The 12,796-nt window shown below is 52.4% G+C and overlaps 1 protein-coding gene across 1 annotated transcript in view; it reads right to left on the bottom strand.

Annotated features, from left to right (window-relative positions):
- TSPAN9 (tetraspanin 9) overlaps nucleotides 1-12,712 on the bottom strand; it is an 84,309-nt gene extending 71,597 nt beyond the window's left edge. Inside the window, exon 1 of the mRNA XM_011931061.1 lies at nucleotides 12,377-12,712. Coding sequence (XP_011786451.1) covers nucleotides 12,377-12,712 — 336 coding nt within the window. The remainder of the gene's footprint in view (nucleotides 1-12,376) is intronic.
- Between the last annotated feature and the right edge of the window lie 84 nt (nucleotides 12,713-12,796).

The raw sequence follows: 12,796 nt of genomic DNA, 5'->3' as shown, positions 1-12,796 counted from the left end.
GTACGACCACAGAATGTCAGGGCCTGAAGAGACCTCAGAGATGAGCTGGTCCAAGTCTATCATTTTCCAGATGTGGAAACTGAGGCCCAGAGAGGGAAGTAGCTTGTCCAGGGTCACACAGCTAGTGAGCAAGCATGCCGGGGACTAGAACCCAGGTCTCGGGGACCAATTCCCTGCTCTCTTCCACTCTGCCACTTTGATCCCAGATACAAGTGAGAGTTAACTGGCATGCATCTTCTAAGAACAGCTGCACGGCTGCACCTCTAGGAGTGGGGAAGAAATGCAGGATGCATGGCCAGGCACCCCAAGATCCCGCAGGCTGTTTGGCTGGCCATCCAGTCCAGCCCCTCCCTGCCCCAAGTTGTGAGAAGTCTCCATTTAGGTGGGAAGACAGAAAGCTAATCGGCAATGCTGAGAATCTTGTCAATATTCCTCCCACGGCTCCTAAGTAAGACCCACAGCCCTCTACGGAGTGGCTTTTGTGAAATATGCACTTTTCAGACTCCCCTCCTCCCAGCAGGCAGGCAGAGAAAGGGGCAGGTGAAGGGGGGCTGGAAGGGGGAGGAAGGGGCTTCGTTGCAGCTCTCTTTAGCTGCCATAAATGGGAACAAATTGAGCACTTCGTGCACTCAGCTCCTCTTCTGACTGTATCAGTGTTCCTCCCTCCACCCTTGCTCTCTCTTGAGGGTCCCCAAACCTCCTCCCCCAACCAGGCCTCTGAGCCCCAGGGACCGGTCACGATGAGTGTCCTAAATGGCTCAGACATCACGGAGCTCCTGCCCAGAGCCCAGGCTTATCGGCCTGACAAGCTGTCGCTCTGATTTGGGTCCAATGAGCTCTTGCCAACAAGCGGGGGAAGCCCCCCTTGAGAGGGCAGGGGGCACAGTGAGGCTTCAGAACACACCCGCCCTCACTGTACGGAGAACAGAAGGCACAGGATCCTCACCGCCAGCAACTGCTGTTTGCTTAGAGACCCCTGCAGACAGACTCCCCAGGTCGCCCGCCCAGCCACAGTCTAATGTCCTCCAGACCTTCCTCCACCTGGCGTTTTTTAATACCCTTCCCCGCCTGATCCAAAGTGCCATTGCTAAAGGGGTCTTCTGCAACCAGCACACCGCTGTACCCAAGCAATTCCTTGCACTCCACAGATCTGTTCAACACCTTTTGCATTTGTCCCTTTCTCTGGCTTCCAATATCATCACCATGTTTTTCCTGCCTTCTCCTCCTCCACCCTCCCCACTCCCTCTGCTTGTCCACAATCCCTTCACCGGATAGGCCTCCTCCTACGCTGTACATCGTCCACCCTCCAGATCCTCGAGCCCTCTCCTTTTCACCCTTCTCATAGTCCCTGGAGAGCCTGCCTCCTCTACAAAGCCTGTTCTGATCAGAAGACAGATGGCAGGTGTGGGACATGAACACAGACACTCGGCCCCGCTTGCTAGGCAAGAGCACTGAGCACCATACCTGGTGACCACCCCTGACCTGCACCCACTAGAAGACTAGCTGGTTAGCTGGCTCCTCCACCCCTTCATCTCTGAGTGCCCCATTCCCTCATCAGGTCTGCAGTGTGTATGCACAAGAGCTCAGCGGAACCCTGGGGGAGGGTGGCAAAGCATGGAAGATCAGAAGTCTCTCGGCTACGTGCAGTGGCTCATACCTGTAATCCCAGCACTGTGGAGGCCAAGGCAGGAGGATTGCTTAAGGCCAGGAGTTCAAGACCAGCCTGGACAACATAGGGAGACCCTGTTTCTACAAAAAATTTAAAAATTTTAAAAATATATAAAAGAAGTCTCTATGTAACATAAGATGTATAAAACCTTCACGAAACTTTACAGAAAGACATTAAAGAAGACCTAATATATGGTGAAATATACCATGTTCATGAATAGAAATAGATAAGTAGAATACTAGTCATATTCATGAATAGAAATATAAAGATAAGCCGGTCACGGTGGCTCATGCCTGTAATCCCAGCGCTATCGGAGGCCACGGCAGGCGGATCACGAGGTCAGGAGTTCGAGACCAGCCTGGGCAACATAGCAAAGCCCTATCTCTACCAAAAACACAAAAATTAGCCAGGCATGGTGGCACACGCCTGTAATCCCAGCTACTTGGGATGCTGAGGCAGGAGAATTGCTTGAACCTGGGAGGCAGAGGTTCCAATGAGCTGAGATCACGCCACTGCACTCCAGCCTGGGTGGTGGAGAAAGATTATATCTCAAAAAACAAAAGAAAGAAATACAAAGACAGCAATTTTCCCTTAGATGATGAACGAATTCAATGAAAGGCCAACCAAAATATGAAAAGGGTCTGGGGGAAGAGGCTGGCTGACTGATTTTTGGTGAAACAAGACAAACTAATTCTAAAATGTATGCAAAAGAACCAAGGGCCAAGAACAGCCAAAATACTCTTGAAAAAGCATCAGATGAAAGGATTTGCCCTACCAGATATTGAGACTTACTATAAAGTTGTAGTAATGAAGACAGTGTGGCACCAGGACAGACAAACAGTCCAGTGGACAAGACCCAGGCATACATGGAAACAGCTGGAGGTACAGGTTTAAGGGGAAAGGCGGACTAGTTAATCAATGGAGCTATGGAGGAAAAACCAGAGCCCCATCTTTATACAAATACAAATTCCAAATATATTAAGGACTTAAATAGAAAAAGAAAAGCTTCCAGAAATCAGCCCAGGACCTCATCTTCAGTCATTTACCTGTTCATTTGACAATTCACGGGCACTGATTCTGTGGCCACAAGCACTGTCCTACCACCGGGCTGTAAAAATGAAGCAGGGCGCCACGGCGCACGTCTGAAATCCCAGCACTTTGGAAGGCCGAGGTGGAAGGACTGCTGGAGCCCAGGAGGTTGAGACCAGCCTGGGCAACACAGCGAAACCCTAGCTCTACAAAAATACAAACATTAGCCAGGCTTGGTAGCACGTGCCTATAGTTTGAGCTATCAGGAGGCTGGTGTGGAAGGATCGCTTGAGCCTAGGGAAGTCAAGGCTGCAGTGAGCCATGATTGTGCCACTGCACTCCAGTCTGGCTGCCTCAAAAGAAAAAAAAAAAAAAAAAAGACATCCATGAGATAGCATGTATTTCTTACATACATAAAAAGTACAATCTAACAAAGAAGAGGCTGAAAATTTGACTATATTTATTACAACAAAGAATTTCTGTTTACCAAGACCCCATGCAGAAAGTGAAACTGGAAACTACAAACTAGAAACGGGAAGCTACATACTGTGTTTGCAATACATTCAGTTAACAACAAATCAGTATTCAAAACATAAATGAAACTCCTAAAAATGGTGAGAAAAAATGCAACTCAATAGGAAAATGAACAAAAGACAAACGGGTATTCACAGAAGATGAAAGAATGGCTAAGGAACATATGAAAACATGTCCACTAGTGATCAAAGAAATGCAAATTAAAACCATTATAATATAGCATTTTACATCCATTGTACTGGAGAATGCCAAAAACCATTTCCCATTGACTTTCCACTGGTGGAAACGTCCACTGATACATCCTCACTGGAAAACATTCTGGCATTATCTAGGAAAGGTGGCAGGTACATATCCTGAAGCTCCTCAGGGCCATTACACTCCTCCTGTATACCCAGAGCAGTGCACCTCAAGGTGTGGTCCATGGAACTGCTTCATGCTTAGAAACTTTTATAGCAATCTGACATGGCCAGAACATCCCAGAGCACCATCAGCTGACTCACTCAGGTACAGCTGAGCTTGTCAAGTGAGTCACGGGTGCTCTGAACCGTGTACTAGTCACGTGCAGCAGGACCACCTCTGAGAACTAAAAAGTTAAAAGACGGTCCTCCACCACAGATACTTCCAGAAACACTGTCCTAAAGAAACACTTCCACATGTACACCGGAAGACCTAGACAAGAATGTTTACAGAAGTGTTGTTTAGAGAAAAGAGGAAATAACCCAAATGTTCATCACCAGAAGAATATACTGCAGCACACTCAGGTAATGAAATGCTACAGAGCCGTGAAAAGACGTGCACTCTGGCCACAACTACCAACGTGAGTGAATCCAGAAACATGACGCTGAATTTTTATTCTTTTATAATTTTTTCTTTGAGATGAAGTCTCTGTCACCAGGCTGGAGTGCAACGGTGTGGTCCTGGCTCGCTACAAGCTCCGCCTCCCGGGTTCACGCCATTCTCCTGCCTCAGCCTCCCGAGCTGGGACTACAGGCGCCCGCCACCACACCTGGCTAATTTTTGTATTTTTAGCAGTGACGGCGTTTCATTATGTTGGCCAGGCTGGTCTCGAACTCCTGACCTCGTGATCTGCCCATCTCGGCCTCCCAAAGTGCTGGGATTACAGGCGTGAGCCACTGCGCCTGGCCCAACGCTGAATTTTTAAAAGTACATTCAGAATTATTCTGTTTATCAAAAGTTTAAAAATCAGTGAAACTAAATGATGCAGTGTTTAAGAATGCCGATATATATGGAGTGCCTGTCACACAAGATTCAAGGAGAACGGTGCTCTCTCAGGGAGAAGCTGGGGGTCACAGAGGCTCATGGGTATAGAAAGTCCTCTATTTCATAAACTAGGCTTCTAAGTGGGTAGAGGTTTGTTTTATAATTTTTTTAAGTACATGAATTTACATATGATGTATTTTACAACTGTCACTTATTTTAGGTGACGGTGTTTCTGGTTGGGAAAGTGACCTGGACCTGGAGCTCTGTGTGCTGTGTCCTGGTCAGCCCAAGTCACAAGCCAGCTGCCCAGTGGACTCTAGCATCCACCAAAGGGCCTGTGCAGGCCCCACATTGTGACCACCAGCCCAGCTGGCTGGGTCCAGGCCCCACTCATCACGCCTAGGACAAAGGGAGGCAGAAGAAGCATGTGGGGCTGCCCCTTCTGGGAGACCCAGAGGCGTGTGTAGAATGTGACAGGTGAGCCGGGCGCGGTGGCTCACGCCTGTAATCCCAGCACTTTGGGAGGCCGAGGCGGGAGGATCACAAGGTCAGGTGATCGAGACCATTCTGGCTAACACGGTGAAACCCCATCTCTACTAAAAATACAAAAAAATTAGCCGGGCGAGGTGGCGGGCGCCTGTAGTCCCAGCTACTCGGGAGGCTGAGGCAGGAGAATGGCGTGAACCCGGGAGGTGGAGCTTGCAGTGAGCTGAGCTCCAGCCACTGCACTCCAGTTCGGGCGACAGAGCAAGACTCCGCCTCAAAAAAAAAAAAAAAAAAAAAAAAAAACAAGAATGTGACAGGTGCAGCTGCAGGCCTTGGGGTCAGAGACCACATCCTCCTCCACTGCCTGCTCCCTACCTACACCTCTCATTCCAAGAAACCTCCCTGGCCCTCTCAGATGCCCCCATTCTCCCGTATACTCCAAAGGCCCGAAGACATTCAGAACAATCCCCAGCCCGAGGGACACCTGGGGTTCCTCCCAGGGCTCCAACGCCCTCCTGGCATTGTCATCCGAGCGGTCCATACTCCAACCCACAGGCACCTAACTTCCTGTTCATACGCTCTCACTGCAGGAACCACAGTAATACCAACAGCCACAGCTCCTGTGCACGAAGTCCGAGGTGCCAGGCAGCCTGCCAAGCACTAGACCTCCATCACGCACAGAGCACCTCCTGTGGGCCTCAGCACGGCCCTGTACGAGAGCTGGTATTGTCCAAGGTGAGGAAACCCAGACACCAAGAGGTTGAGGAATGCCTTCAAGACACAGCCCTCACTTCTGGAGGCTCCCACTCAGGAGGGGCTTTCTTCATGTAAAGGCTGCCCGGCTGATGTGAACATCCACCCTAGTGAAGAACCCCTGCACTGGAAAGAAAGCTCCCCGAAAGCGGGGCCCTATCCCCCTTCTCCTTGGCCGGTCTCCCACAGCCCACCAGCCACTAAAACAGGGCCTCTCTGCGTGCTTCTGACGCAGTAAGCTAGACACCGCGAGGGAGATTCGAAACCCTGCAGCCTCCCCTGCCCGAGGGCTTCTCCAGTTCTGGGAGCCTTCCAAGTTTGCTGGGGTGCACAGGAGAGGAGGCAGACCCCATCTGCATCAAACCAGGGGCTCACTAAGTGAGAAGAGGTTTCAGGCCTCCCCTGAAGTCCCACGGCTGGTTAGATAAAGAGTCAAGTTAGAAGCCACATCTCGACCTTGTGCTGCTCCCCCGCCTGACCGTGTGCCATTTTTAACATCCCTGCCAGGATCGGACCCCAACCCCCCACCACTTCTGCTGGCAGATTAGCTTTCAAATGTGAGCAGGGACAAAGCTGGCTCAGAAGACTTAACTCTGCCCCATGGGTTTAGCTCAGCTTCAAAGCTTCCTAACTGGAACCAAATAAACGGGCATATCACAGCTGGAAGGGAGAAGCCGGAAAGCAGGGAGAAAACAGGGGCATCTCTCTAAAGCTGGATTACCTACAACGACAGCTTGAGCCCGAGTGACACAGCAAGACCTGTCACAGTGGTCTCTGCCAGAAGAACAAAACAAGCCTGTCCTGGGAGCCCTGGAAAGCCACTGACAAGCATCCCCAGGCACTGCTGCATACCTTCCCACAGGCCAGGGCCCCTCAACTTCAGAACCCACTCTAAACTCTCCACCCCTGGAAGCCACTCCTGAAGGGCGCCACCAGACTGGCACGACCCTTTGTTTCTCTGGGTTCAGCCCACTGCATGTGTCCAGCAGGTGCCGTCTCCCCCTTGGGCTGCTAGCTCTCCCCTGGCATAGGATCTGGATTAACATGTTCTCTCTTCCTACCTTTCTCCCTGCCCTGGAGCCCCTAGTCTCATCTAATCAGCAAACTCCTATTCATCCTTCAAAACCCAGGTGTCCCTTGCTCTACTCTCTTATCTCTATATCTTGTCTCTATTAAGCAGTATTCATTACTCCATTAAGGAGCTCTATTAAGCAGCTACTGCTCAGAACTGTAATTATCTGCTTATGTGTCTGACTTCTCCACACAACTTTGAGCAGCTCAAGGGCCCGGCTTACAGCAGGTGCTCCACTAGCCACAGAGCATCTGCCAGCCCTTTCAGTGGAAGAAACAGAAAGTCCACAGGATTCGCTAATTCTTTTTTTCAAACTAAGGGGGAAAAAAAGGAAGGCTCTTTTTCTCACCTCTCTTTCTGATGGGAATAAACGTTTTAGAGCAGGAGAGTCAGAAAGGAGCCGTGTGGGCGTGGAGGGGAGGAAAGGACAGGCAGGCCACCAGGGCTCTGGGCGCAGGCCTGCTGCTGCTCCACCCTAGAATGCTCTCACCTCTCCCTTGGCAGCCCTGTGTTCAAATGTTCAGCGCAGGACGAGCCAGATGACCTCTCGATTCCACGACTTCCTGGCACGAGAAAACTGATCTGCCCTGTGTGAGCCCAGTCAGCCCATTCTCACCAACTGGAGGATCCTGTGCACCGAGCGGGCATTCAGTAAATAGTTGTGGCATGAGTGAATGGACCCAACTGGGACCCCAGCACCCTGATGAGCCACAGAAGGCCTCTGGCCACAGAGTCTGCCACCAAGTTCAGCCAAGGGCAGCCAGGCGCACGGAGGTAGGAACGGGGGAGGACGAGGCCTCTCCGTCTGGGGAAGAGGCTGGAGGGTGTTTTCTGCGCTCTTCATGGGCCAGGGTGGAGGGCCCAGCGGCCCTTTCCTCAGGCTAGACAGGGCTGCTTACCCTGTTTCAACTGGGACTTTCTCTTCTCTACCCGCCTCCTCCCCACCCCCTCCTGATTGACACCAATGCTTGCTCTGACAAGATTTAAAAATAGGTATTAAGACAAGGAAGTTTAATTTTTAATGCTGTGGAGAGGAAGTCAACACAGACCTGGCATTCCCTCACGGCCACATTCCAGGAGTCTCGGGGTATCTGCCAGGCCCCGCACCTGTCCCCCTTCCCCCAGCAGAGGCAGGCCTGACCCACCCTTAAGATCTACTTGTCGCAGCCCTCTAAGAAGACAGCCTGAACCCTCACACCTGAGCACTCTGGGGAGGCCCTAAGTGCCTCCTGCTGCCCAGGTTACCCTGTGTCTCCTCTGCCTGGAGAGGCCAGGTCTGAACCCAAGCTCCCTGCTGGGACCCTTGAGCCCACTCGCTACTGCTGTTTTCAGACAGAAGGCGCCCCACAGACTCCTCATGACACTCCAGGCCACCCAACACTGACCGTGCACACACCCCAGCCCGAGGCTACAGAGGCACTCGTGACACGGCCGAGCCAGTACTGAGCATGTGCCACCAATGCAGCTGGACAGCCCGACCACGCTGCCTGCACCCCAAGGCAGCCAGCGTCTGCGAGGGCCCTGACCTCACTTAAGGGAGTTTAATCAGGGCCCCATCAGCACTCTGCCCGGGGCCACCCTGCACCAACCTTTCCCCTGTTCCCGCAGGCTGGCTGAACACAGCCTCCTCAGCTAATTAGCCTTCATTACGGGAGTGATCCACAAGGAACAGGCTTTCCAATGGGCCAGAATGTCACTGCTCTGCCAGCCATAATTTAAAGTGATGGGACAGCTCTGCTGGCAAGCATGAAAAGTGACCATTATCCTAAGTAGCAATTATGCCAGCAGCCCCAGCCCCTCCCCCGCCCCCCACATCAGACAGGAACTCGATTTGGGTCGGGAAGAGCTGGGCGGGATCAGGACTTGCTGCCCCAGGAAGGGTACACATGACCCCAGCATTCAGAGGTCCCTTTTCCAGCCCAGCCCTGTGCTCTCTTCTCTACTCACAGTTTGAAGCTCTGAGCCTCCTTTGCCCTCTGGGAGGGGCTTAGAATCATTTAATCTCTACTACCAGAATTCTACTAGATGGCCCTGGGAGGACCCAGAGATGGGGCTGACTGAGGAAAATGCCCACATGGTTTTCACTGCTGGGAGGAATCCCTTAGGGTGAGTGTGCTTACTGGGGAACAGAATCCTCAGTATGGAGAAACTTTTGTCCCAATTCAAGCCTCCTATTCCCTATCCACCTAGAAGCCAGCATTGTCTTTAGTCATGAGAGTCGGGACAGGGGATGCAGAAGACAAAGAGGAGATAGGACTCAGTCAGGAGTGACCACTGACTCCCTCTCCTCTACCCTCACCTTGCTGCCCTCCTGGAGGCCCCAGATTCCCATAGTGCACTGGGTTGCCTACATGGCTAGCACTGTCTGGTTGAAGTTGCAGTGTCAGGAGCAGACCTGGACCCCTACAGGCAGGCAGGCACCCAGCGGCCTGTAAGGCACCTGCCCTTTTCTTAGTAAGGAGGAGGACCACGGGCTGTGTGGCTCCACCTCCCAGCCTACCCCCAGTGACGTCACCCAGCCCTCACCAATACTAGTACCCTAGAAGCTCCACCCAGTGGTAAGGAACCCATGCACGCCTGTGAAGGGTTGCAGTGTATGACAGCTGCACCTGTCCTCCACGTGGGAATCCTCCCAGGCGCTCAGAGGCACAGGGGGGCGGGGGTGGTGGGTGGTGGCAGCAGTGAGTTTGGAGAAATACCAGATAGGCTCCGGGATCTATGGGAAGAGCTCTATCTATTGATTGCAGGCCTCAGGTTCAACTCTAATGCTTCAGAAAAGCCTCCTTTTTGGATCTGAGCCACAAGACTACAAGTTAAGGCTACAAAATTCCCAACAATTGCACCTGGTCCCAGAGGGCTGGGCTTGACCCAGCCTGCATGCTTCCCCTTCCCCCCTGCACAAGACAGCAGCAGAGGCCCCCCAGGAACCCTGACTCATCAACACCCCACCTGCCTTTGAGGTTTTCCCTTCCCATTCTGCTCCTTCCTCTGCTCCTTCGCCAGGATCAGGCCAAGCACCAGCCTGCGGGAAGTCTTCATTTGAGTGGAGCACAGTGACCCACCACCCCCAAATCCTGGCCAACACCCTGCTGCACCTGCTCCTCCACCTCCCGAAAAACACAGTGGCAAACACTCTTACACACAAGCATGAACTTCTCTTCTGCTAAATTCCCCATCTTACCTAAGATCTATGTCTTATTTCATCATCTCACTTGCTACTAGCATACAAGAAGTGGGTCTTGGAGATTCAGTTTTTCCCTGCTCATAGTATGTCATGGGAATCCTGAAAATATTAAGTAATCAGAAAAGTCAGAACCCAGGAGAGAACAACTCCTAGCCTGGTAAGAGAGTGTAATCGGTACCTTCTAATTAGGAAGAGACAGCAAGTTGTCTCGCTATCAACCATAAAAACAAAATATTTCACCAACTAGCTCATTAACCTCTGCCAAGTTTGTAAGGGAAGATGGGAAGAATCGCTTGTCATCCCATAGCTAAGGAGCTAGGAGAGCCTTTATCAGAGAGGCAAGCGTGAGATCTAACTTCTCTTCCCCATCAAGTGGAACTCAGGAGCCACTACCACATAACAACATGTTGTGGATTTACAGCTCTGGCCCTCCATGCATTCACTCACAAACATATAATGAGGGCCTACTATGTGCAGAGTATAAATCACTGTACTAGCCAGTGAGGAGGTCCCCAAACCAGCTTGGGCCCATCTTGGAGAAGAAAGGCACCGCAGGCAGTTATACCAACTCCGGCCAGCAGGTGGCAGGGTGGGGGTGGGGAGGAGCGAGCGCAGCGGAGTGGGGTTACAGGCCCCAGGGTCTTCCTAATAAGGCTTAATATAGGCAGGGTGGGGTGAAACAAAAAGGTAAGTTGAGATTACGAAAAAGGACGGAGAAAGAAGCTGTGAACAATGAAAAAGACAGCATTCGTGTGAGTCCAAAGGCACCGGGGAAGCACACACCAGTACTCGGCTGACAGATGCTGGCAGACGGGTCACAGGACCAGGCGGCACCGGCCCACGAGGCAGCCAGAGACATTCCAGTGGTGCTCGCCACCAGAAAAAGAATGAGACTATCTGCCCCAGCTTCCATCAAATTCTAGGCACACGACAGGTAACATCCTAATAGGGTGGCTGGAGGGTCTAACGCATGGTGACAACTAGGGGACTCCAACTCAAGTCATCTCAGACCAGTCTCTGGAAAATCAGCCCACGCCCCAGGCAGGGAAGGGGGCTTCTCTCCCCAAGAGAGAAGATGAGGACGCCTGCCCCCACCCCAGGTGGCATGTAACCAGTGAGGTGAGGACAAGGAGGGAGACCATCACGGCAGCCCCTGTTGGACTGGACTAATGCAGAACCAAGACTGGAGCCCAGTCTTCTTCCTGCGCTTGCAATTCTATGGGAAAAGTCACCCCCTCCACACACACCCGCACCCTAAAAAGTGTTTCAGCTAATGTGGATCACTGCACACAAAAGCGGAACGTTCGCCTCTTCCGCGCAACTGCTTCTTCCTGACTTCACTCTGAATGACTTTCTCCTGCCCTCAGTGCTCCTCCTGGACCACGGGCAGCGGGCAGCTGACAGCCTCCAGCGGGCAGGACAGACTCTGGGACACAGCCAAACATCTGCGCCAAGTCGGGGCTTGGGTGAAGAAAGGCAGAGACGGCAGTGGGGATGAAGGAACGATTCGAGATGAATTTAAGAAGTTTTCAAATTTTCCTAACCAGTATTTCTTATGCACGTGCACATATGTGCGCACAGCCTCCAGAGTCACACAGAGGACAGAGAGCAATTCCCAGCTGCCCTACCCATTCCTAACTTCTCTAGAAAAGGGCCTCTCACCAAGGACATGGGCACTCTGCTTGTCTCCCTTTGTCCCTTCCGGCCACTGGGGCTCCCAGAACCTGGAAGCACGTGGCCAGCCAGCTCCCTGCCCGGTCCACTGCAATCCCTCAAAAGCAGCAGCCAGCCACCCGATGGCAGCATGCCCCCACACCCCTCCTTTCCCACCCAGGCCCCAACCCGGGAGCATATCTGAGGACTAGCAAGCAGGTCCATTGGCTTGGGACAGGGGCTCCTCTTCTTTTTCCTAGGATTCACTGAAAGAAGTGGGAAGATGTGGCCTCTACACCCCGCCCCCCTCCAACCCACTCCCACAAAATGCTGCAGCTTGTATTCTTGTGCATTCAGGAGGAATATAAGAAGAAACTCAGAAATACATCCTCATTTGTGCCTATCTCCAACTCAAGCTCACAGCTGTTAAAAATTCTGACCCCACAGCCATTACTGCAGGCTGCCCAGTCAGAGGAACTTCCAGCTTAGGTCTTCTTATAGGGGAAGGAGGTGGTGCCAAACTTTGCCAGCCTCTTAGGAACAGAGCAAGTCTCTCCTGAAGACAGGCAAGCTGGAGCTCCCATTCCGCCACCAAAGAGAGGGAGAAAGGAAAGACAAAGGTGCATGAAAGGGGGGCGGGGGCAATTTTTTTAAAAGCACACTTACCACTGTGCAGAGAGCAGAGCAATGCAGCGCTGAGGAGGGAGAGGGTATTCACACTATGGTAAGCCAAGAGGAGAACAGGGCAAAGGGAGAGAGAAACGTAAGGACTTACCCAGAATATCAAATTGAAGAGGAACATCATGTACTTCAAGCAGCAGAGGCAGCCCCTGGCCATGTTGCACTTCTTAAATTCTAGGAGGAACACAAAGGACAGGTCCAGGTAAAACACCACGTACTTGCTGCCTTTGGGTGCATTGTACTTGTCGGTCTTAACGCCGGCCTCGGCGCGGCTCTGGCCCCGGGAGCCCGCGGTGCCGTAGAAGGCGCCGGCCGTGAAGCCGCGGCCGAACGGGCGGCCGGAGGTGGACGGCTTGGCAAAGTCCGAGTCCTTGCTGTCCAAAGATGGACTCCGGTGGATCGAAGAATCCTCGCTACTCGACTTCTCCATGCTCACGGCGTTCCCGGGGGGCGCGAGGGGCGGGGGGCATCGCTCCCAGAATGGGACGGAGGGGGCGCCCAAGTCGGGCGCGGG

The sequence above is a fragment of the Colobus angolensis genome, unplaced genomic scaffold, assembly GCF_000951035.1.
Source record: "Colobus angolensis palliatus isolate OR3802 unplaced genomic scaffold, Cang.pa_1.0 Scaffold89, whole genome shotgun sequence".
In the NCBI taxonomy this organism is placed as follows: Eukaryota; Metazoa; Chordata; class Mammalia; order Primates; family Cercopithecidae; genus Colobus; species Colobus angolensis.
Note: the sequence above shows the minus strand (reverse complement) of the source record. Positions and strands in the feature narration are given on the sequence as shown.